Here is a 25,756-nt window from a genome sequence, read left to right on the forward strand (position 1 = left end):
CATCCTGGAGTCATTTAGGTGGCAGATGTGCCAGCACGGCTTCCTGGAAAAGCTCACTGTATATGGTGCAACCACAACATCACCAGCAGCCACAGTGACTCTTACGCCTTCCGGATGATGTCAGCTGAACCTCTTTGGAGCTTGGGCTTTGCATTCTGTCGAGCAGGCAGGCAGCCGGGTGGCTTTTGGCCATCGCTATCTGTGACATACCTACCTTATCGCTTTAAGCATTGTTATACGACTACAAAGAAAGCTGCTCACCGTTGTTGAGAGCTTATGGCACTGTCTCACAAATCCAACTCAGTTAGGGCAGGGACAAGAGGAGGAATCTTCTCGAAACAATTGCCGGCTGTTTTATCCCAGTGAGATTGCTGGTGTATTTTTAAACCATGAAGCAGCAGGCACAATAGAACAGACAGTGCAGCACAGTAGAGATACTGTGACTAAACAGTCTTCTTATTGCAGATGGGTGAGTGTCACGAATCATGCTCAGGTCTCATTTCACACTAAAATAAAAAGTCTTTTTTCAGGACTATTTAGACGGTCTGCATTGTGACAATACTTATAAAAATGAAGATATCCAGGCACTTATTTTTGTTATTCCCATATTTCTTAATGGTGATTCTCATTTGATTACCATTACTTATTTTTTCTTTTGTTCTGTGATTTTTTTTTAAAAATCAGCATAACATAAAAGGTATTTCAACAAATACAGCCATGGGGTATAAATACTCTAGAATTATTTATTATTATTATTATTATTTTTTCAATTGCAGCCATGGTTTTTAACCAGTAAACCATGGAGAAGATATGAGTGAGTATATAATTTTCTTAAAAAAAAAAAAAAAAACATGACCTCTATAACTATTGGAATTATTCTCAATTACTACTTATTACTAATTACTCCCATTACTAATTACTCCCATTTACAATCTGTTACGAAAAAAAATTGGTTTTATATTGGGTCCATGGGTGGGTTGAAAGTATGGGTGGGGAATTATATATATATATATATATATATATATATATATATATATATATATATATGAGAGAGAGAGATACTTCTGTCAAATGATCTTGATCGCCAATTAAAGACAATTAAAGATATATATTTTTAACAGAGATGATCACATTTAAGAAAAATCCAAGAACCAGTTTGTGTTTACAGTTTGTTTTATATAACACTGGTCTAGCACTTTTTAGGTGGTCTTAGGGGGTGTATAGATCCCATCTCTAATTACAAATAAATGTTAATAAAGAGCATACTTTACAACAGGGAGACTGTCAGAGGGGAGCTGTTTGAACTTATGATACGGTTAGGGTTTTAAAAAGCGTAGGCAGTCTATAAAGCAGTTATTAGCTGCAATTAAACTCATGTAATCTTGAGTCAATGAACTCACGCTGTCAATGCTTTAATGAATAATTTAATAAATACTTTTTATGAAGTCATGATTTGTTCCATAACCCACACATAGAATGGCAACAAAACTACTTTTATAGTTGAATGACTTCAGATTGATGATCATTACGGTCAGCATTAACATATAAGTTCTTGTCTTGTTCATTATAAGATCTTGTCTTGTTCATTAATCTCTTGCTTTTAGTTTTATGTTACCTTATCGAGTGCTTTGACAGATAGCTTGTGCTATTTAAAGCGGTTGAGAATTGTTGTATTTTATGGTCAGTGGCATAAATTTGCTTATTTAGATAGTGACCTAGAGATCTTAAATATTTCTTGTCTTTTTTTCATGTAACATTTCTTTGTTTACAAATGTAGAACTTATTTCCAGATTTAAATTAGATTGTGTTTCCCAGTTTTTCAATGTGGACATTTTACACATCATCTAATACTTGTAGGAAGTATGCAACTGAATATATTTTGATGACATAGATTAACCTTAAATAGTCTAAGATAACAAAATGAAAGGAGTCCAATCAGTATACATATATTGGACAGTATATATATATATATATATATATATATATATATATATATATATATATATATATATATATACACTCACCTAAAGGATTATTAGGAACACCATACTAATACAGTGTTTGACCCCCTTTAGCCTTCAGAACTGCCTTAATTCTACGTGGCATTGATTCAACAAGGTGCTGAAAGCATTCTTTAGAAATGTTGGCCCATATTGATAGGATAGCATCTTGCAGTTGATGGAGATTTGTGGGATGCACATCCAGGGCACGAAGCTCCTGTTCCACCACATCCCAAAGATGCTCTATTGGGTTGAGATCTGGTGACTGTGGGGGCCATTTTAGTAGAGTGAACTCATTGTCATGTTCAAGAAACCAATTTGAAATGATTCAAGCTTTGTGACATGGTGCATTATCCTGCTGGAAGTAGCCATCAGAGGATGGGTACATGGTGGCCATAAAGGGATGGACATGGTCAGAAACAATGCTCAGGTAGGCCGTGGCATTTAAACGATGCCCAATTGGCACTAAGGGGCCTAAAGAAAACATCCCCCACACCATTACACCACCACCAGCAGCCTGCACAGTGGTAACAAGGCATGATGGATCCATGTTCTCATTCTGTTTACGCCAAATTCTGACTCTACCATCTGAATGTCTCAACAGAAATCGAGACTCATCAGACCAGGCAACATTTTTCTAGTCTTCAACTGTCCAATTTTGGTGAGCTCTTGCAAATTGTAGCCTCTTTTTCCTATTTGTAGTGGAGATGAGTGGTACCCGGTGGGGTCTTCTGCTGTTGTAGCCCATCCGCCTCAAGGTTGTGCGTGTTGTGGCTTCACAAATGCTTTGCTGCATACCTCGGTTGTAACGAGCGCTTATTTCAGGCAAAGTTGCTCTTCTATCAGCTTGAATCAGTCGGCCCATTCTCCTCTGACCTCTAGCATCAACAAGGCATTTTCGCCCACAGGACTGCCACATACTGGATGTTTTTCCCTTTTCACACCATTCTTTGTAAACCCTAGAAATGGTTGTGCGTGAAAATCCCAGTAACTGAGCAGATTGTGAAATACTCAGACCGGCCCGTCTGGCACCAACAACCATGCCACGCTCAAAATTGCTTAAATCACCTTTCTTTCCCATTCTGACATTCAGTTTGGAGTTCAGGAGATTGTCTTGACCAGGACCACACCCCTAAATGCATTGAAGCAACTGCCATGTGATTGGTTGATTAGATAATTGCATTAATGAGAAATTGAACAGGTGTTCCTAATAATCCTTTAGGCGAGTGTATACACACACACACACACATTTAAGCAGTACTAAACAGTACAGATCAGACATGTACATTGTTATTTCACGATACCTAATGCATATTCTAATGTTAAATACAGCTCTATTGTAAGTGTTACCAAAATAACATGTAGTCCTTTACATTAGGCAAGCTTCATTACAAAAAAAAAGTCTTATTACAATAACGCACCTAACAATACTGCTGATTGACTATTGATTTTGTTTATAGACATATAGACACCATCACATCTGTACATTAAAAGATTTGGTCTGCTGTTTCTTTCCCTGAACAGTGGCTCCAGGCGAGCAGATGGTGACTAGGGCTCAAGGTGCTCCACCTCCTCCTGTTTCAGGACCCTGATTGATCCTGGTTTCTGATTGTCCTCATGACGAATCAGGGCGTGCATATCCCTCTGGGACACTGGAGAGGAAACTTCACAGGCCTTTAATTTGAGGTGAAGACTTTTATGGTATTGGATTGAGGATCACTATTACAGAGACAGAGGGAGGGGAGTGGTTTGCTGTCGGCACAAAGAAATATCAATCAGCCTGGCTTTGAAAGGACCTTTTAGTTCTTTAGAAGGCCTGTGTTGATAACCAGGTCATTCAGTAGTGCCTTTTACAGTTTGTTTTGCATAAATATGAATAGCTTGATAAATAAGCCTGTGTGCTCAATGGACTGTTCTGAATGAATGTTTGGGACAGGCCCCTGTCACAAGATGAATGGATAATCACTTAACATGCACAGACCTCTGGCATTGGGGCTATTTCACATCACAAGCACAAGCGGCGTGTATTTATTTTGCTGCTCATATTAACAGGTGACAGCATTGACACTGAATGTGCAAGCGGCACGCCACTACCTAGAAGCAGTGTAAGTGCAAGCATAATTTTGGCGCTTAATGGGCTAAACTTAGCAGACAATACATTGTAAATACACAAATTTTTCACAATATTGCAAATATTGGTGTTTTATGATCAAAGCCCATTGTTTGAAGAAAAAAATATATAAATGCTAGTTCCATACACAGTGAAAGGCACAGAGACCGTTTCTATTAAGTAAATTTGACTGAATTTTTGATGATTAAGCTGGAACTTTGAACCTAGTCTCATAGAATTAAATTACCATAACTATATTTTTGCAAACTGACTTTTACGTGCCAGGTTTTGCATTTCGCTACAATTTCCAGCTGAAATGAACACTAGAGGCGCTACAACAACTGTGTGTTTTAATCATTTCCACACAAATCACAACTACAATGGCTGATTATGACAATATCAATGCATATTTTTCACACTATTGCTCACAAACTGCAATGTAATGATATTGAAACACTTGTGTTACAGACCCACCTACATTTACACACTAGCTCATCTCATAGAGTGCTGGTTTTGGACTCTGAAGACTGCAGTTTGAGACGAGTCATGCACGCAAGCTCACACATGAGATGACAGTGTCATAGAAGAGACACAAGTTGACATGGTTGCTTCAGAAAGTGTGCTTTTTATTTCTCATTTTGTTTTAAGCTGCTCTCGTTTAGGTCTAGGCATTGGTTTAGGGTAAAGGAAGTATGTTTTGTTCATATCTCATTTAATTTTAGATCGCTATTGGTTAGTTTTAATCCAAATGTTTAGCGTAGGAAGGTTTGTTTTAGTCATTAAAACCTCCATCAAATGTTAACCTTAAAACCTTGTCTGATTACGACACCATTTTACTTGCTTTTGGCACCCCCACTAGACATTTCACTGGGAAACTGCAGCCAAATGTGTAATAAGGCACGTAATTGTGTTTTGCAAAAATGTAGCCATAATGAGCAAAGTAATGTTCATGAGACCAGGCTGGGAACTTTATAGCTACACTTTTGAGGTTTAGGTTCCGTTCAATGTAGAATAGTTCCCATTTGGATAAGGTATGAGCGATATAAGCTAAAACACATTCTATTGTGATATTATTGATGTTTCAATGTTTTTGGATCAATTGCGATTTTTATGGAAAGTGATTCAAAAACTGAAATGTAAAAAAAAAATTTTTTAAAACAATGTCCAAAGAAATGGTAGACCTGTTTTGGTAGACCATTGCAATGAAACAACTTTATCAATACATTTCTAGTATACATGGTATTGCAAAGTCTCTATCGTTTGACACTTTATACTGTCGCCATGATATACTCTATATCGCCATTCCACCTAGTCCTAATTTTAATGTAAATGTAATCTCCTGTCCACATGTAAACCAGATTTCATGATCAAGTTTGCTGTTGTTGTCAGTCACCCACTCTAAATGTTGAATAAAGCCTAGCTACAATCACATTATTTAAATCTGTTAGTTTGTCTATGCAAAAAATCGGACTGGTACAATTACCAGACTTAAGTTTCACAATACACAATACAATACATGATAAAAGAATTCAGACTGAAATTTCACTTTTAAAGTGCATTTAAACATATTGAGTGTGCTTGCACAATGCGAGTCTGATGTTGTAATTACGTTGCATCTGCACCTACGCACTGCTAATGCTTGCAGTGTGAAACAGGCCTAAGTTGTCTTCATAGAAAACCCTCATTGTCTCTGATTGTAGGATTGCTATATAGGTTTCTGCAGTGTGACTCACTCTCAAAGACGCATAATTACAGGGACTACGAACAAACCACACAGTCTATGCGGTGTCTTATGGATCCTTTTAATGTATAGGAGACATGTTAAAAGAAAAGACTAATTTCAGTTTCAGTTATAAAGAAGAAAGAAAGTCATGGTTTTGAAATGACACGCCAGTGAATGATGCCATTTTTGGGTGAAATATCCCTTTAAATTAAAAAAAACTGGTTGCCAAAACAGAGACAGTATTTTAAATTCTGAAAAATTAAATAAATAACTATGAAACCCCTTCAGCACAGGGATGTTGATTCACATTTCAAAAGTTAAATATGTAGTCCTATTGCATATCCAATCAAAAATGTCTCTATACTTCTAACACTTAAAGGAATATAAAATACATTTTTGTTTTAGTATACATTATGCCACAAATGCTGTCGATTGAGCTTATGTTGTATTGAACACCAGGATATACACTTTAGCTTGTTTGTCATTGGTGATTTGTTCGGTTGTGACTATTTGGTCATGCACATATGGCTTACTTGCTGAAAATGTTGGGCGTTGGCCGTGCACTGTGAACGATTTTAAGGGGAATTGGGTCATGAATATTAATGAGTTTGTGATGCATTTGCTTAGCCTTTGTAGAGCACCCAGACACGTGACCTTATTAATATTAATGAGCCAACCCGGGAGGGGTGCGTTCACTCTGGACCCTGGTGAAGTAGCTTAATATCTCCCTGCTTGTGAACTCAAAGCAAAGTATCAAATTAAACATCCATCTTGAATAAAAACGTTAAAAGTTATTGTCCTCTATGTACACTGAACCCAAAGGCTTATATCAAAGACACTGTTTTCTGCTAATGCAAAACCATTCCACTTTTAGCCTACTTACTATAAATAATATGGATTTAACTTATTTACTCATTTAAATATTATACATAAGTGTACATTTCATTGTTTCACGAATTGGGAACACAAAATATAAAATCTTAAAATAACAGGTAGAAAAAATCTGTCACTAATGAATAGGTGGTTTAGGGTATTTAATGTACTGTATGTTTATCTCTGAAACACTAAAACTGAAAATCCTAAAATCCTCTTTAAAAAATATTACATTGGATGGGTTTGCAATATCAATCCCAGTTCCCTCTTTAATTCAAGAGTCAAACTCTGTGCTCTACATACATTTACAAATCAAGTCAACACATTGCAACAGTTAATTAAACCCATTAACAGGTCTTCTGCAAAATAAATTATTATTCCCCCTTTTGCCTTTGATCCTCTGTTTTTGATCTTGGAGAAATCTAGGCTATTATACAAACCTTTAATTTGGCATTGAATTGCAAATAAAAAATGTACAAGTATGACTCAATTTGAAATGCCTTGTTGCCATGGAAACACTCATGTAAAAAGCGTTTGAAAGTGTAAAAAATGAAACTATAGATATGTTTGATATATATACTATGTAGATATGCTTTTTCATGATAGTTAAAAAAGTAGGCCAGAAACAAGAGGGGGAAAATTCACTAAACAGTTTTAGCACATAAAACTGTTGCTATGTCCGAATATCCATTCTTCTCTACTATATAGTTTGCCAAAAACAGTATGCCAATGGAGTAGTACTGTATCCACAGTATTCATGAAGCAGTAAGCGAGAAATGCCCAGATGACCTACTATTTCTGCCGAGATTCTGAAGTGCAGATTGAGACACTTAACGATCCCACAATCCATCGCGAGCTGAGGCAACATCACGTTCAAAACGCTGGATTTAAAAGAATGTCAGTGAACCGCCAGTCTGGCAGCTCTTCTCAACTCTAAGTGCTACATATGCCAAGATAATTGTTCCTTGTGCTTAAAGGGTGCTTGTTTAACAAAACCAGAGTGGATAGTTTTCACGGTTGTTGTTCTTACATCATATATTCGGGTCACGATACAATGCCCGGATGAAGAATGTCCAAAATCTATTCATACTACTGTGTTTCATACTATTTCATACTAACTGTGTCTGGATCTCAATAGTAAAACTATGCAGTACAGTCCCAGCAGCATTGTCTCAGCTCGTGATGGTGGTCTGCTGCAACCTCCGCTATATAGCACTCAAAATCAGCCAGGGATTGCATGCGCGATTGCATTCAGCACTGATGTTGTGGCCACATTTGCGCAGTTGCTTTGAGTGCATCAGGCACTAAACCAGCGCAGACAGCACATGGTAAAACATGGCACTTTTACCGGCCACAATTTATTCTTAGTCAATTCCCCTCCTAGGTGCTTTTCAACCATCAGGCCGAACCATGGCTCAACAATAAAGATGCTGGTCAGATTAGTAGTTATAAAATTCTACTTGCCCACCCAAAATTGTCACAATTGTTTGTGGCCCCACCTCAGCTGGTAGTTATCAGCATATTAGTGTGCACCTAAACGCACTCATTGGCTCAACCAATGCCGTGAATTAGTGCAAAACTATCTGTTTGTCCAACCAATTGCAGAGTGGGAGAAGGGGACAGTGGGAGTGTGGAAGGAGCATTTGGGAAAACTGTTTGAAAAAAAGTTAAATGTCCAACTGTTTGGTTACACCAATGGTGCAGAAATTGCTCACAGATCAATACAATCTGTGCTTCTTTTCAGAAATCTTTCATGTTGGGATTGAATGTGTAGATTTGATGTTGTTCTGTTTTTGCCTTGTTTATGTGCTGTGAGCGTTGGCCAAGTTGCTGGAGTTTCCATTTTTGAAATCCTTTTATTTTCTTGCACTCTTAAATATTTCACAAGCTTTCCATTCTCTCTTGGGAAGGTCACAATAAGTAAGGAATAACTGATGACAGACTGTTGAATTATTGAAAAATAATCCGCACCCAAGGTATTATATGGTCACGATGTAAGTAAATTATTCCACTTATACCACGGATACCACACATTAAGATGTCGTTCAGGGTTTATCTCAAGACATTTTCTGGTTTTGTCCCCAAAACGCTCTTGTTAGTGGAACTACTTTCTTCCACCCCGGATTCAGAGTCTTGCTTTGATTCAGTCCGAGCCTTCGTTGCTAGTTCGAAAATGTCACTTTAGAACTAGCAACGGAGGATTGTGAGACTTGCTCTGCTTTATTGGAGCACTAACTGGAGTAACAAGGTAGTGCATGTGTGTGTGTGTGTGTGAGTTTTTGTCTGAGTGATCGAAAGAGAGATTGCTTCTGGGAATTCCTTTTTTGTTGCAGCTCTCATCAGACATCACTTAAAACATTTTGTGTAAAGCTTCTCCGATGTAAACCTTAACAACTATTTTCAGCCCCACTGAGATGCAGGTGTGCGCTGACATTATGGCTCTGTTTTTTGCTTGCGAGTAAGTGTGTGCATAATGCGTATAATGTATGTGTGTGAGTGCTGAAGAAAGGGGGAGGGGGAGCGCAAGAGTGTTCATCAAAGATATTTCAGATAATATATAAACTGTTGTATTGATCAAGTGTATCTAGCTTTAATACAGCTCAAGCCTTCGTTGCTAGTGCGAAAACGTCACTTTAGAACTAGCAGCGGAGGATGTGCTGCTTTTTGGCATTAGAGTAACAAGGTAGTGCATGTGTGTGTATATGTGTGTGAGCATGTGTAAGTGCAGGTGAGAAGAAAGAGCGTTAGGGCACTTTTCAACCGAAATGTAAATAAATGTAGGATAATATATTATTGTTTGGCGTTCTTTGCTGATTTACTATAACCATTGTCTTTGTGTGTGTGTGTGAGACGAGAGTGAAAGAGAGAGGGAGCCCAAGGACGCTTTTCGATCTAAATTTAAATGGATTTAGGTCTTTGTTTTAATTGGTTATGTTATTGTGGAAGCCTGTAGGGCTCTTTGAAATAACTGAAATAATTTGGTGAAGTGATATCGAACCGTTATGCAGTCAAGAACTAGAACTACTTCATAGCGGTGCGTTTCCTTGAAAAATAATTGCACACCTTAAAACGTCCCAATCAGAATTAAGCATTCAACAGACCCATGGTATAACCCCAAATAACTTCTTTCTGGATAGCTTTGGGCTAAAAATACACTCTGCTTTTTGTGTAATGGGCTGAGCTGAATTTCAGTTTCCTTTGAGTTTAATCCCAATTTGATGGTTTTTCCAAGTGCATGGCACAAAGCTCATGCTTTCAACCGCATGCTAATCCCACTGGTGTCAGCTCTCACCACAAGTGACTATCACCATATAATTACAGGCTTCCGTTTCAAACCGCTTGGTCTCTTTAATTGTTGGTAAATTGTGATTTATTATTCCACTCACTGACTGTAGGAGGTGATTGCTTGCATAATTACTCTTGTAATGTATCCGCCTCAGCCCGTGGACAGTTGACATCAATGGACGACAGCGAACCTGGTCGTTTCTGCAAGATGTTATGGTTTGTTGTGCATGAGCAACACCAAGTTCTTTTGTGAGTTATTGTGCGAGACTGTGTTCAGGGTGTCATTACACCCCCCGCCTTCTTTCCTCGACAGAAAAACACTAAAACACATACACAAGGGCGACAACCCCGCCTGTTCGAATTTGTTTGTGTTTGAGCAGCTGCAGTGAGGTGTAAGCTTTATTCATAGACTGCTTTCATCTCAGGCGGCATTGCATTAAGTGGCGTTATGGCAAGCCGCCAGTTGGGCGGCACTCTCAGCCCAGGTTGAGCTGGGATAGAAAGATACAGGGATGGCTGATGTGTCAGCATGTTATTATAGCTGACTTTGTTTATTATACACATGAATTTTGGCAATTGCTGGAGAGGTGTGCCTGGGCTATTCTCAAGGGCCCTTTTTCCTCAAATTTAAATACAATGTCTGCAATGAGTGACACAAGAGAGACTTGTCCAAACAGAGTGGACATGTCTTATTTTAGATGGCTTATTTTAATTATTTTAGACTTCCTTAGAGAAAAAGTGCAGTGTATGTTAAAACCAGACCAGCGAACAAATGTTTCAGCCCATAGCTTTCTTCAGTGCTCACCATACAAACAACAGTTCCTCCTTTTCTAGACACATGATTAGAGATTGAGACCAGCTGAGCTCAATGAGGGGATTCGTAAGGTAGCAACACTAAATTACAGAGACTTCAACAAAGTTTCAACATAAGAAGTACAGAAAAAACAGTTCCACAAGAAATGAAACAAACAATACCAGAAGAAATTACATCAGAGAAAACAATCAAGGTTAATCTCCTCATTCATGCGATTGGGAGCTAGAGAGTTCAACTCAAAAAACCAGAAGGCCTCTCTCTGTAATCATTTCTTGTCTTGAACCTCCCTCCCCCTCCTATGGGGAAGGACCCTCTTAATTCCCAGGAACTTCAAATCTGAAGAAGAATGATTAGTAGTTTTAAAATGAGGAAAAATAGGAGATGTGTCATCTTGCCTACTGATGGCACTCGTGTTCAACATTTCTCATGCATTTGTTTTGCCAATATATAACAGTGGACATGGACAGATTATGATATATATATATGTTCAATATGTGTAGTTTTACAGGTGATCAATTGTCTGATTTTATACGTTTTGGATGTAAATGGATATGTGAAAACTTTACATTTAACGTAGTGAGAACAGGAAATACAATTGTTGCATGGAATGTTTCCCTGGGCCTTGGAGAGGATTGTCTGGTTTTAACTTTCAATGCACTTTTTCACAAAGCAAGTCTAAAATAATATATATATATATAAATTAACATTAACCAAAACATTTTCATTATTAGTTCATGATACCTAATGCATTTACAAATGTTAACAATTAAAACCTTATTAGTATTGTTTGTAAATTATTACTATTATTATTAAAACAGAAACACTTTACAATAAGGTTGTATTCATTAATATTAGTTAACGTTCTGAACCAACAGTGAACAGTACTTTTCAGGACTTATTAACATAATTAATGCTGTAAAAGTATAGTAGGTGCATGTCTTTTTTTGTACTTTTTTTATCAGCTTTTGTCTTCACTAAAAATATATATATATATATATATATATATATATATATATATATATATATATATATATACACACATCGGCTTTACGGATTTAAATTTCATAACAAAAATCCATCAAATTGAATTGTGTAAATTTTAATCAAATTAAATAAATATTTTAAGTTTGATTCATTAAACATTTTATTTAATTAAATGGGACCTATTATGCAAAATTCCCTTTTACATGGTGTTTAAACATAAATGTGTGTTGGCAGTGTTTGTACACAACCACCCTATAATGATAAAAATCCACAGTCCTTTTTTTGAATCCCCATTAATCATAAGCACTGTCTCAGAACAAGCCACTCGCAGATTCTGTACAAAGTGACGTCACTTTGTACAGGCCCCATGACTGTTGATGGGCACTGGCGATGGACATGTTTGTTTGTGTGTGTTGTTTCGTTATAGCGCATAGCAAACGTTGTATTTGTGTGTGTGTGTTGCTCATCCATCATTGCAAAACTGCTGAAAAAACTCTACAACAAATAAATATATTTATCAAATAACCATTCGGAAACTTCCTGGTTCATTCTCAAAGTTGTTACTTCTGACAGAGTCTCTCCCTCATCAGTGTCTGACTCAAACATATAGAGCTGAACACCACTATTTTCACTGTCAGTCATATTGATTATGACGTCTAGTTATCCGATGCAGAGATGTCAAAACTCCGCCCTATTCTGGATACGGGGCGGGGAGCACCAGCTCATTTGCATTTAAAGACACACACACGCACACACAAATAAAGCTAGTTTTTATTCCCACCCTAAAATGGACATTTTCAACATGGTATAATAAGTGATCTGTTGGGTATTTTGAGCTGAAATTTCACAGACACACAGTACACCAAAGATTTAAATGACATCTTGTGAAAAGGGGCATAATAGGTGTCCTTTAAGATTAACCAATTAAATTTGATGAAACTGTGTTATTAAATAGAATGCATAAATCTTAAAAATAGGCTAATGTTTTTTTGTTGTTGAGTGAATAAAAAAAAAAATTAGAAGTAATATGGTCATAAAAACGGCATGCATACTAAAATTGTTTTAGGAGTATAGCATGACACATATTTCAACATCCCAGGAGTATGTAAAGCACTCTTATAAAAGCAATAAATCCCTCAAAGGCCATTCATTCTTACCTTGATTGTACCATGGCTGAACAACACCCCTTACCTGGTGTAAAATCACCGTAATGCATGACCTTGAGTGAATTAATAGTTATTGTCTGTTCTGTCTCCCCAACCATTAAAGTAAACATTGTTTTATTTCACTCAGTGAAGAGAGAAAAAAGGCTGGATTACGTTAATACAGTATTGGTTTTATTCATTTGTATGGCATTGATGAATGAAACTAAAACAGGAGTTTGCATTTATGCCAAGGCTGACAAACGAAACACGTGTGAATCCAAACAACAGACCTCGGATAATTCAAGCATCTGAACGGTTTTCAAAACTCGTCCGACTAGAATTTTCACTGTGAAGTGCAACAGTACATATCATTGCCACACTGTGTCATTTCAAAGGGTGTGAAAGGGTGGTTATGTGTTAGGCTTTGGAATGGGAAACATGGATATAATACAACATATATAGGTATGTAGATATATTATACATGGCATTGTTCATAAATTTGAGAGCATCATTGTCCTTGCCTTGGGTTCCATCTTTGCCGATAGCCCTTTTTCAAAGATGGTTTATTTAGGGCCATCTGTGATGCATGACACAGGATACTCGCAGAACCAACCCCCAAGATGTTTTGCATAGATGCCAAGTTAAAGTCATGCAAATGAGTATGGGATAGACGTTTGAGAAAAAATATCCAAACGAAAAAAAACAGGAACGATCAAGATAAAAATGACAAACACGAATCAAGGTTACACAACATCTACCAAATGAATGAGTTGGTGTAAGTGGTCACATTCAATTTTAGGACTCTAGATTTAGAAAAATAAGTGTGATATATCTATAGTTATTTTAAAAAAGAAAAAACAAATCATGGGAAGTCCACATTATATGAGGATAATAATGATTACTATAGCTACACTCGAAGCGTGTGTTTAAGTCTAGGTCTGCTGTATATGTATGTTTTAGCACTCTCGAACCTATATTGCTCTTCTGCAACACTGCGTATTTCAAAAGCCATCACCAAACAGACCTAAGCTGTTAACTGGCTGCTAGTGTGTGCGTGTAAGGGGCCAAGTCAACATGCAGCATTAGTTTCCAACTAGGGCAGTCACCATGCATAGTCATCTTCTTATCAGAAACGATGAAGGAATCCCCCTGAAACAAACATTAGTTTCCGAGCTCGGCCACTGCCAGCCAAATTTTGAAATGAAGTAGTTAGCTTTAGAATTTGGACACTTAACTATAGCAGACTTCACCGTGGCACCATTCAATGCAAAAAAAACATGTCTTTATCTGTATTATGCTATCATTTTCCAGTAAAAATGATAAAAGCATCCCTTAAACAAGATACATTTAGTTTATCAGAACTTGTTTTAAGAGTATATCTTGAATTAAGTATTTGTCTGTCCTCATTGGCATTTTTTTTTATGTTATAGGTTAAATGTTAAAAAAACTAAAAATTTAAAATAATTCAAAAGGGGTGTAACTTTGAAACATTGTCTGAAAACAAGTCCTTTTATCGTATACAGTTTTGATTCTCAAGTAAATGTATCTTGCTTTAAGGAACTTGAGATATTTTTACTGGAAAACGATACAAAAATACAGATTTAAATAGTGATTTTTGTAATGATCCATAGAACAGTAAAGAAACACGTACATAACTTCTAGATGTATTCGTATTTAAAATATAGTAAAATTTGCTCGTGGTTACTCAGTTGTATGTCTTTGTCAGTATGTGTGTAACCATGATTGAATAGAAGAAATTCAAAGAGATTTATTTTTTTTAAACCTGCAGCCATTACAGAAAACAAACATTGACCGTTAAAGAAAACACTCTGCACAATAAATAAAATAAATAACATTTCAAAACAAATGTGAACGAAACGTAAAAATGTAACACAAAAGCAAGGTTTAGATCTGTTTTCATTTTAAAAACATTTTCATTATTATTATTATTATTATTATTATTATTTTTTTTTCCTTTTTTTCATATTTTTGATTTAATACATCGTTTAAAGATTCCTAAAAAAAATCAGGAAGTTGTATACAGAAGCATTCACAGACATCATTGTATAAAAGCTGATACATAAGAGATTAGCATCAGTCAACAGTGTTCTACGTTATAAACTCTTTTGCGGGAATATTTTGTCATTATCAATAAATAAGAGCAGACATTAAACGGGTGTAAAGATTTCGGGAAAATAGGAGATTAGGAATAGTCTATGGCTTTAGCGGCTACCCCAGCCAAAAAATACAAAATAAATACAAATAAAAATAAAAAACAACAAAAATAAAACTAATTATGCCATTAGTTCCCTAAAATGTTTCAGGACTAGCTACAAAACCAAAAACACTGCAATAATTAATTTCTTAATCAGCATTTTTGTTTTCCAGTAAAAATATCTAAACAGCTTTAAATCAGTTTAATTGAGCAGCAAAATTGTGTAAGATAAAAAAGAATATTCTTTGAAATAAGTTTATTTTTATTTCCCCGTTGGCAATTTTTTACTGGAAAACAAGACTAAAGAATAAAAATCTTTTATTTGCAGTGATGAAAACGAATCGGTACAGTCACTCTAGACGGCTACATCAGGCTAGTAGAGAAGAACCCTGAAACTGTTCCTCTCCGGTTCTTGTCTCAGGAACAAAGGAGGCTCTTGGAGGGTCCTCTCGGCAAGCATCAGTAGGGCGCAAACTTCTGTCGCTCTGGTTTCTTCATGCCGTTGGCATTGGAGATCTTGGCGGTGTAGGAAGCCAAGGTGCCGTGGGCAGGGGCAGCAGCGGCAGGGGCCGAGAGTGCCAGGAAGGGGAAGGATTTGATTCCCAGGAGGCTGGAGAGGGGGAGGGAATAGGGGGCGCCCAAGATTGGAGCATGGGGCAGGCCGCCCATCGCTGCCAGGGCTGCGGCAGAGGACGATGCATGGGGAGAAGTCTGGGTGAAGCTCATGTTGAGGTCTACAGGGGTCGACATGGAGGAGGACTGGGCAGTGGATTTGGCGGTCTCTAAACTGTACATGGGAGGGAGGGAAGGAGGTACAGGAGGTGGAGGAGAGGAGAGGAGGGTGGAGGGACAGGGGGAGGGAAGGCGGATGGAGAAGGGTTAGAAGGTTAAATAAAAGACATGTTAAACAAAAAATTGAGAGAAATAAATGGAGACCAAAAATCAGAAACCAAAAATCATAAGAGAGGTGTGTTTTGCTGGTGGTTGCAACAGATTATTTGAGGGGGGACCTTGGCACTCATGGGAAAGGAGCTGTTTAATTCGGGGTGATGGCTTGGGTAGGGGCTTAGGGAAAAGAAACAAAATGATTTCAATTTCAGTAGCATTTATCTATAGCAAGTCGACAAAAGATGCATTTGTCAACATGTTACTAATTGCCAATGCATTAATGCGTGTTTCATTTGTTGCATACAGCATACAGTGGCCCCAAAATATTTGGACACTTAAGGTACACTTAAAGAAATTTGAATGGCTTTGCATTACATAGCAAAATATCAAACCAAGTGCCATCTGCAAATATATAGTGCTACAGTTTTCTTGAAGCTAACTGTGACAAGCTGATTTTTAATACTGTAGATCTTCATTAGAATTGGAAATACTATTTCTTAGTATTTGATACGTCCCCCCTTTTGCTTTTATAAGAGTATGCACTCCAGCTGGCATGAACGCCACAAGTTTGTGCAAAACCAGTTGATCCATGTTATCCAGCATGATTTGAGAATGTCCCAAAGAACATTTTGTGTCCTTGAATGGAAGCAAGGAAATTGTACCTTTTGTCTCACATGAGCACAAATGTGCTTATTCATTAGTGACCAAGAAGTCGTTCATAGTCTTAAATGCTTCATTCATTTTACGTAAAAAATGTCTCTGTTTTAAAATATTCAAAATCCAAAAAAAGACTTTGCATACAGATGCTGTGAACTTTAAAACCCCACTGTATCTAATTTGTAATTTGGAACTTAACAAACTTCTTTTTTGTGAAAGGTTTTGCACTACAGTATAGTTCTTTAAAATAAATGCCACTTGCTTTAATATTTTGTTGAATAACGCACAGACAATCATACATTTTAAAATGCCACGCAAGTGTCCAAATTCACTGTATGTTGAATTTGTGAAGTCAAAAGAAACTATCAAGTTGGGGGTGTGTGTTCAATGTGCAAAACGTTCTGATGCAATGCATTGAAGTGAAACGTCAAAGGAAGTATTCTTAGAAAGGGACACTGATTGGTGGTGGCTTCTGCAAATAGGACTTCCAGGACATGAATTATCATGTTGGATTTTAAGGGCTTGATCGAGCTGACTCATTCAAAATATATTGCGATGCTAGAGTGCCTTGGACTGCTCTGCACTGCAAACGATCATTTTCTTAATCGGTATTTGTAACTTGTTCATCAGTAAAAAATATCTGAACATTCTTTAAAAAGATCAATTACATTTAATTCAAGAGATATTCTCTGACAAGTCAAGTTAGCGTACGCATTTCATTTGATCTTGTTTTGCGGACAAATGGATATTTTTACTGGAAAACAAGACTAAAATGCTAATCAAGAAAATGATTTGTTTGCAGTGAGGGATCAGCGACAACCAAATACAGCAGTTCAATTTCAACTGATGATAAAGAATTAAAAGCAATAATGTTAAGACATGAGCACATCAACAAAAGCTTTCCAAGAATATCTTCAAACTAACTTTTTTCCCTCATGCAAGATGCTTAAGTAACAGATTTCAAACAACATAATGAAGTGCTTCTCAGAATGAGTTTGACATTCTACACCAGTATGCTTGTTGAACACACCTGAGACAGGCATAAATATTTCATCCAAGACCCAATTATTACTGTCTGTCTGCTTGCTGACTCATGATTTGGTGGGAGAATTAATATATAGCTGTGCACATGGCTCTGCATCTATTAGGAACCTGCCTTTTTCTTTAATTGAATTTGAACCTGCCTTTATTTATTTTATTATTTATTGTTATATTTTTGCATAGAAGTAAATGATTAAAGATCATTTTCCTTGGGTTCAATTAGTGAAAAACATATGTTTAAGACCTAGACTTAAACACATATATCAACTATCATCAGAAGGCTGAAAAATATCCAGCTATATTGCCCAGCTCTAATTCAAACTTTGTACAAACAAAAACTATACAGTAAATTTATCTAGTTTAATCTCTCCAAAGAGTATTCTACAAATTATATCTTATGTTAATTAAACTGACGTTTTAAGTTTAGAACGATCATTTTCAAAATGCCTGGTTAAGGAATGGAACTATAAATTTTGTTACATTAGCAAATTAAATTTTGCCCAAGCATCAATCGCAAAGACTTTGCAGAGGAACAAACCTGCCTGGAATGCACTGCTTTCTTGCCTGACACAACATTTGATCAAATTGCAACCACATAGATCTTGTGGGAGAAAATTACAATCTGTCTATGAGTCTGCCAAACTGCTCTGCCTTTGGCTCTAACAAGCTTCTAGCTTGAAACTTGGCCAATTAATTCCTCAGCTTGGCTTCTTTTCGCCACTTCTCCTTGCTTTGTAGTTGTGCAATGCCTTTGCTCAAAAGTGCTTCATTTTGGCTTGAAAACTCTGGACTGAAAATCCCCTGATAGAATATCCCCAGAGGTTTTGATGAGTCAGGGCTTTTAAAAGGGATAGTGAGTAAACAGAAATGTGGGTATTATCTACAGCATTACACCATAAAGCGCAATGCCAGATGAACATATGGAGTTGTCAAGTACAAACACCCTGGGATTTAATGAAGGGTTGATGTCCAGGTTTGCTTACCAGGATGTGATTAGATACTGGGCCAGGTTGATACTGATTGGGGAGCCTGTGATGGTGACGTGTCTGTCACTGGTGCTGTCCAGTTGACTGCCAATCTTGATCTGAGCTCCTGATACTTGACGGATCTCATTGATTTTTGTACCCTGCCTGCCGATTATTGAACCAATCAGCTGTAAAGAAAATAAATAGACCAATCAGATTGATGGATATGTCTCAAGCCAAAATGCATTATTGCATATCAACATACATTGACCCCAAAAAGTATTTGGACACTTTCTCCTTGTCAAATGTTAGTAGAACATGTCCAAGCTATGAAGCCATTTCCCTCTAAGACACTGTGTCACACAGCATGATAAAACATTTGAATTGACCGACTGCTTTGAAGAAAACTTAAATTGTGTACTTCTGATCCCATTTGTGGATGACCCTATAATTTCCTGATGTTTGGTCAACTGCAATCCTGTCAAAATTCATAAAACATATGAACATAATACTTACAATCCTACCGCCTATATGTGTGGCTAAGTGACAATTGATTTTCAGAGAGAGTGTTTGCGCTCTCATGCCTGTACTTAATGCATTACTAGACAAACACTCCAATCTCTCTCTTTGTGCATGTCATATCTGCGTTTGGCTCAATGTTACCATGAATCCTCCTGAGCTCTGTTAAGGTCAGGGAGTTGAGAGGATGCCGGTTAATCTATGCATTCTCTTGGGTTTAAAATAAAAAGGCTGTGCCTGTGCATGTCATTGTTTCTATTACATGCATCTGCTAATATTTCTCCTTGTTTTGCAATTTCAGCTGGTCAGTTTTAACCGACAACAGGTGGAGAACTCCACTTTATCCTACTGTGGCGCATCATGCTTTCTAAATCATAGGAAGCATGCACTACGCCCAAATACCCCACTGAAAATATCAGCTTACTCCTGCTGTATAAAAAGCTTAAACCAGCCTAAGCTGATGTGCTGATCTTAGCTAGTCTTCTTCACTGGTTTAGAGGACATTGGGGCATTGGGGCATTTGTTAGCTGGTCAGGTTGTGAGACAATTTGGCTGACCAGCTAAACCAACTGAACACAAGCTTGGCCAGTCCTAAAGACCAACTGAAGACCAGCTTGGCCAGGGTGAAATACCAGCTAGACCATATTAAACCAGTTAATATAAATAAAGTGGTTTTGGAAAATTGTCTGTTGGTAAGGCGGGTAAACCATCTGACTGACCAGCTAAACCAGCTGAACACCAAGTTGGCCACTCTTGAAGAACAGCTGAAGACCAGCATGGCCAGGCTGGGAGTCCAACTAGAATTGATTAAAACAGCCAAGACCAGTAAATTGATTTAGAGGGGTCTTGGGCACTTTTTTGATGGACAGGCTGGGAGCCTAGCTGGTCGGCCAGCTAAACCAGGCTGAGAGCTGAAACCTGCTTGCCCAGCTGAAAACCAGATTGGCCAGGGTTTCATGTATTTTCATGATGGTCCCAGCTGACTTATTCTTGTTTGGTGCTAGGTCTTCAAACAACATGGTTTTTCTGGTGAAGCTGATTGACCAAGTTTATGTTGCTGGTTAAGATAATTGAACAACCTGTTTTCAACAGTAAACTACAACTGCTGTGTTCCTGGAGCTTAACTGGTAGAACATGTCGCAACAACTTGATCACACAGGAATTCGACATTTTGTTACTGAATGTTCTGGTACCCTGACATCAACCCCATTCAGCAGAGTTCCAGGTGAGCACCATGTTCTGGTACCACGGAAACAGAAAGTAATCGCGTTCACATAATGAATGGCAATCAATTCAGAGGTTACATTTTCCCTCTAAGGTAACATTTTCACTCCACTGACTGTTAGGCTGTGGTTTGGGTTAGGCTGTATGGTTAATCAAATATTCATTCCTGTTGACTGTATTACATCATTTAAGCAGCAGAACTTTCGACTTACTGTCACTGAATTCACAGTGAGATAAGTCTGGTCACAAGCTCATGCCAACTGAAGTTCTTGGGTTTGATTTCCAGGGAATTCACATAATTGTAAAAAATATACCATGGTATACATATATATCTTGGCATTCGCCAAATGGATGCATGTAAACCAGCAAGCCGGTATCTTGTGCTAAGTACCAGCATCTACAGCATCTAAAACACAACATTCAGTATGCTGTTCTTTTTTAACGAGACACAATGTATTACTCCAAATTACATTAGTGGATACTCTTAGATGCTGAGCTTGAAGCTGCTGTGGAGGTGGCCAGAGCTTGATGGAAGGGGGTCAGGGTGTTTGGTTGACTCTTAGGTCCAAGGGTCAAGCTTGGACAATGATAAAGTGGAGTACCCCTACTGTGATGAGTTAGTGGTTTATCATTCAAAGGACTGACAGCTTGTATTGTGTTTAACGTATCCCAACCCAAAACCCTCACTTTGAGAATATGCTCCTATACAAAACATTCCTGTCCTTAGGAGTCACATGGACGTCAAAGCTCCTAATTCGTCACACTTCTCTCCCTGGTGCTGGTGGGCTATTATTGGCTCAGCTGATTGTGGTTATGAATGTGTAGCAGACTGCTACTCTGACGCAGATGATTCCAGAATGGCCTCTGCACCGCAGCACACATTTGCCCACTTACATTCTTCATTTCTAGAAATATATGAATTATTTATCCATCACACACACAACTGTCAATTGTGTTTACCAAATCGGAACGACGAGTAAAAAAATCTCTAAAAATCCTTAAAACAAGATACATTTACTTTATGCTTAAAAGATTCAAAAGATTTATTAATTCAAAGGGAAAACAATATATATATTTTTAGTTTTTTTTGTATTCACCTGTGTTCGATTTATCTTAATCTTAAAGTAAATCGCTCTTGTTCTACAGGTGTTCAGATATTTTTACTGGGGGAAAAAATTAACATCTTGCAAATTCTGCAAGTTGTGTGTAAAAATATGATCAGAACTGTAAAAGGCAAGGGTCAAATCTGTTGTGAGCAGAAGACAGGTACAGTATAGTACCCTTGCCAAGTTGGAGACAGTTCTATTTTAATCTCCACTGTAGGTTTTAATTTGTGAAAGTCTGGGGACCTGAGTGGGGACATGTCTCCTGCCAGCTAAAAGGGGTGTCGTCAAAAGTCTTGTCCGCCTCTCACAGAGCAATCTCTGTGCAGGTCTGCTGTGCTCTCAAGCTCTCATCCCAATCTAATTGGTGCCCCTGACAATTTATCAGGGTGGTTCTAGACCAGCACTAACCAGCATAAACCAACTGGGACCAGCATGGCATTTCATGCTGATGCCCCTGCTGGTAAAAAAAAAATGGATTAAACTAGCTTAAGGTGGTTTGCTGGTCTTTGAGGGGTTTTGGACACTTGTCAACTAAACCAGCTGAAGACCAGTTTGGCCAGACTAGGAGACCAGCTAAAGACCAGTTTGGCCAGCCCAGGAGACAGCTAAAGACCAGTTTGGCAAGGCTAATAGACCAGCTGAAGACCAGTTTGGCCAGGTTGGGTGACCATCTTAAACCAGCCAAGAGCAGCATGAAAATCTCCAACCCAGGCTTTAATTCTTGAAAGTCTGGGGACGTGAGAGGACATGTCTCATACCAGCTAAAAGTGGTACCTCTGAATGTCTTATCAATCTCTTACAGAGCTATTTCTAAGTAGGTAGAGGTCTGACTTATGGATCGAGCAGCATTTCCTGCAGTTTCTGCATACACAAGCTCTGAACTGATCCCAATCTAATTCCAACATGCTCCTGACGATTTAGTGCGATGGTTCGCCACGGTCCGCAACAGCTTCTCAGTAGAGAGAAATCTGATTGCAAATGATAAACAACTTAGTCTGCCAGACGTTTGATGTCTGTTTGATGTTGCGTTGCTTTGGAATCACATTGCTGTGAGGCTATTTCAATAATACATGCTCTCCATTTCCCTGTTTAGGGGCTTTACGCAGGAATAATACATGCATGCTAAGTTGCCCCTTGATTGGAAAAATAAGTGCAGTTTCTTTGAAGTTTATCATGTATGGTTGCCAAAGTTTAGAAATGAGGTCTACTGCCTTATGAATACATATAGGAAGTCACGTTTAATTTAAACCTGGTGTCAATCAGATAAGAGTCTTAGTCTCTTCATGTGCTTCAAGGTAATCGAGGATTAACACTTAAACGGAATCTCTCTAGATAATGCATCCACTCAATATGCCAGTAACTACACAAGTGCAAAAGAAACTGGTCCTTTGACTAGTCCATCACTTACATTTTTTTAAAAGCAATACTGGATAATACCAGGATACAACATTCTTGAACTGGTTTCAGAGAGATTGCGGAGGATGATATTATCTAAATGTGCAAACTACAAAGCAAAAAAAAATTGGTATTACTTTATTCTAATGAAAATAAATCTGAATTTCAAACCCCAAACTATCACTTGAATACAATAGTAGATCAGTTCAGATTATTATTAAAAAAAAAGGTACATTCCATCAAGTTTGCATGTTTTAATGTCTTTAATAAATTAGGGCCTTAGTGTTTAAATAACAAAGTATAAACAATTATTTTAAAGCATGTAAAAATCTGTGGATATAGTTCTGGCTTCTGTAGAAGTGATAAACTGAAGCTCTGGCAGAATTCAAAATCAACAATTTTACAAAAAAAACAAACACCACTTGTACTAGGCCCAGTATCATACACCAGAAGATTGTTGCTGGTCAAGCACAGGCCTTAAAATAACATTGAGGGGAGTTGGAATTATGGATTGAGTGTGGTCAGAGTAAGGGCTGGGCCCTCGGCCAGTCCATTAATCCTGTGATCTCAGGGAGACGTGTGGGCGAGAGGGTGCCTCGCATAGCAGGCATGGAGGGAATGTCCTGCAGGCCCCTGGGGTGCAGGGTCTGCGCTAAAACCTACAGCCCTGACAAAAGGCTGTGGCTTTATTTACCATCTCTGTTTTGACAGCAGAGGAGGGCTATGTCAGTCAGACGCCATGACGAGATTGAACTGGTACTTGTGAAGCACTTCAAAGGGGGGGCGGCAGTTGAAGTGTTTGATGAAATATGAAAAGCTTGAGAAACTGTACTGGGTCATTGTGTGCCATGCGACACACGAGGAAGGTGCTCTCACAAATGTCCAGAACACAGCAACTACAAACTTTCTAGAGCAACCAGGGTTCCTGTACCATTTCACCAATGAGTTTCCATGATTGTCATTACTTGATAATGTTTTTTTTTAAATATTATTTTATATATATATATGACTTTTTAGAAATTGTATTCAATACCATGGCTTGAAAAAAACTAACAATTTTTAAATTCCCTGATATGTCAATGTTTCCTGAGAGGTGGGAACCCTGCTAAACTTTGGCACCTGTCTTCGCCAGACACAATGTGATAAGATTCAATTCTATTAAAATAAATAATAAAGGTTTTTCCAAACTACTTATGTCAAAATGTATGTGCAAAAAAGTAAAAAGAAGTTTTGCTCTTACATCATTTGGAATGAGAAGTTCTTGCGATGCTGTCTGGGAACTGGACTCCATGCCTGTTAGAAGAGGAACATGTAAGTTAACGCACCATAGGAGAATTCAGTTTGTTTGTTTGATAGAATAAATGAAAGACAAAGAAAAAACTTTCTTTGTGTTCTAAGAAATTTGATTGAAAGAAGCTCCTGAAGAACCTGTGCACAAGAGTGCCTGTTCGTTCTCCCAAAAATTGCCTTTTCTTATGCCTCTTTATGGGTTTATTGTAAATGACACCCCAACAGAGGACATTCAGTGCTACACTTTAGACTGATTCTACGTAGATGTGTAGGGTGAATTGAGGTGAACTGCAGTTATTTTGAACAGCACGGCATAACAATATTGACTCTGCTAACAGCATGAGTTTGGGACAGGAGTAGCTGTTTTGATGTACAATTGCAGACAGGGGGAGATATAATGTCTTTGAGGGGCTATAAAGATTATTTTATAGTGCCTGTTGATGTAAAACTTACTGAAGTTCTTTTTCATCTATGCAACCCTAGAAAAACATGTAATATTGTACAGCCAAAGGTGGTCAAGCTTTGGTCAATCCCTTAAAGTGGTATTTTCAACACATAATGCACAATTAATGTAAACTAAATTTAGTTTAAAATAAATTCTTGTGTACATTTTCCAGCAATAATGGCAGCAGCATTTCATCAAATCATGGAGAAGAGCATTATAACCAGGCATTTATCCAGACCAGCTGTGCAGTTGAGCATGCTTTTGTTTCTTTAAAGAAATGTATTGCAATAGTCAATGCTGTATAGTCCCAGTTTGCTGCATCAGTGTTTGCTGTGTTTGTAATGTTACATGGTGTGCATAATTATTTTAGTGAATAGGGTGCTAAAACAATGCAGATAGTGTGCAATTCATTCATAGTGAATTCCCTCATTAGTCCTAGATTCTACTGTACATACCCTTGCTCTCAGTTCAAAAGATAGATTCAAGGGACTTTTGATTTAAACAGGTCTGTTTACAATGGAACCATTCTGTCATAATTTACATTTGTATTCCTCTATCTGTTAGCTGAACCTGAATGCTATCACCTATCAGTTAATGATACACTCAGAGCTAGCCTGCCTCTCTTTATCACTTCCTGTCTCAGTAGGAGGCCTGGCCACAGCACTGCCTCCCAGCCCAACAGGGGCCAATTTAATAGACTGAAACATTGCCCTGACTGATGAGCTTTTTTACCTCAGACATAATTGAATTCCCCAGCCATATTATGAGTGGATGTGCTCTCTTAGTTTTAGCGGCAGGAGGGGCAACTATTACATTTGTTTCGACTTTTCAATTGCTCGGAGGGGCTTTTCGAACATCACATTAGCAGCAAAAGTACTTATTTACCATAATGTACAACAGTCTGTTGGCTATAAGAGTTTGTGCACTTATATTGCTCAACAAATATTAGGAATCTCTGGACAAGATGAAAGACTTTGCTAAATGGGGTTGTGTGGCATTCAGAATTTAACTAAGATTGCCTTTTAAATTCCAGAATTTCAGTTGATTTGAGGTAGCAAACTGAATGTGCAAGTAAAA

General features: G+C 37.8%; 1 protein-coding gene across 8 annotated transcripts in view; it reads right to left on the reverse strand.

Annotated features, from left to right (window-relative positions):
* Nucleotides 1–3,250: 3,250 nt before the first annotated feature.
* LOC127639373 (poly(rC)-binding protein 4-like) overlaps nucleotides 3,251–25,756 on the reverse strand; it is a 163,010-nt gene continuing 140,504 nt past the window's right edge. For 6 of the 8 annotated variants that reach the window (XM_052121340.1, XM_052121341.1, XM_052121337.1 and 3 more), the window contains 3 exons: nucleotides 24,185–24,237; nucleotides 18,719–18,888; nucleotides 13,114–15,936 (listed from right to left, as the gene is read on the reverse strand). In XM_052121340.1, the coding sequence (XP_051977300.1) occupies nucleotides 15,609–15,936; nucleotides 18,719–18,888; nucleotides 24,185–24,237 (551 nt within the window). In that variant the 3' untranslated portion in view covers nucleotides 13,114–15,608. The other 2 variants (XM_052121344.1, XM_052121343.1) reach the window with 2 other exon arrangements.

This window comes from Xyrauchen texanus, chromosome 48, assembly GCF_025860055.1.
Source record: "Xyrauchen texanus isolate HMW12.3.18 chromosome 48, RBS_HiC_50CHRs, whole genome shotgun sequence".
Classification (NCBI taxonomy): domain Eukaryota; kingdom Metazoa; phylum Chordata; class Actinopteri; order Cypriniformes; family Catostomidae; genus Xyrauchen; species Xyrauchen texanus.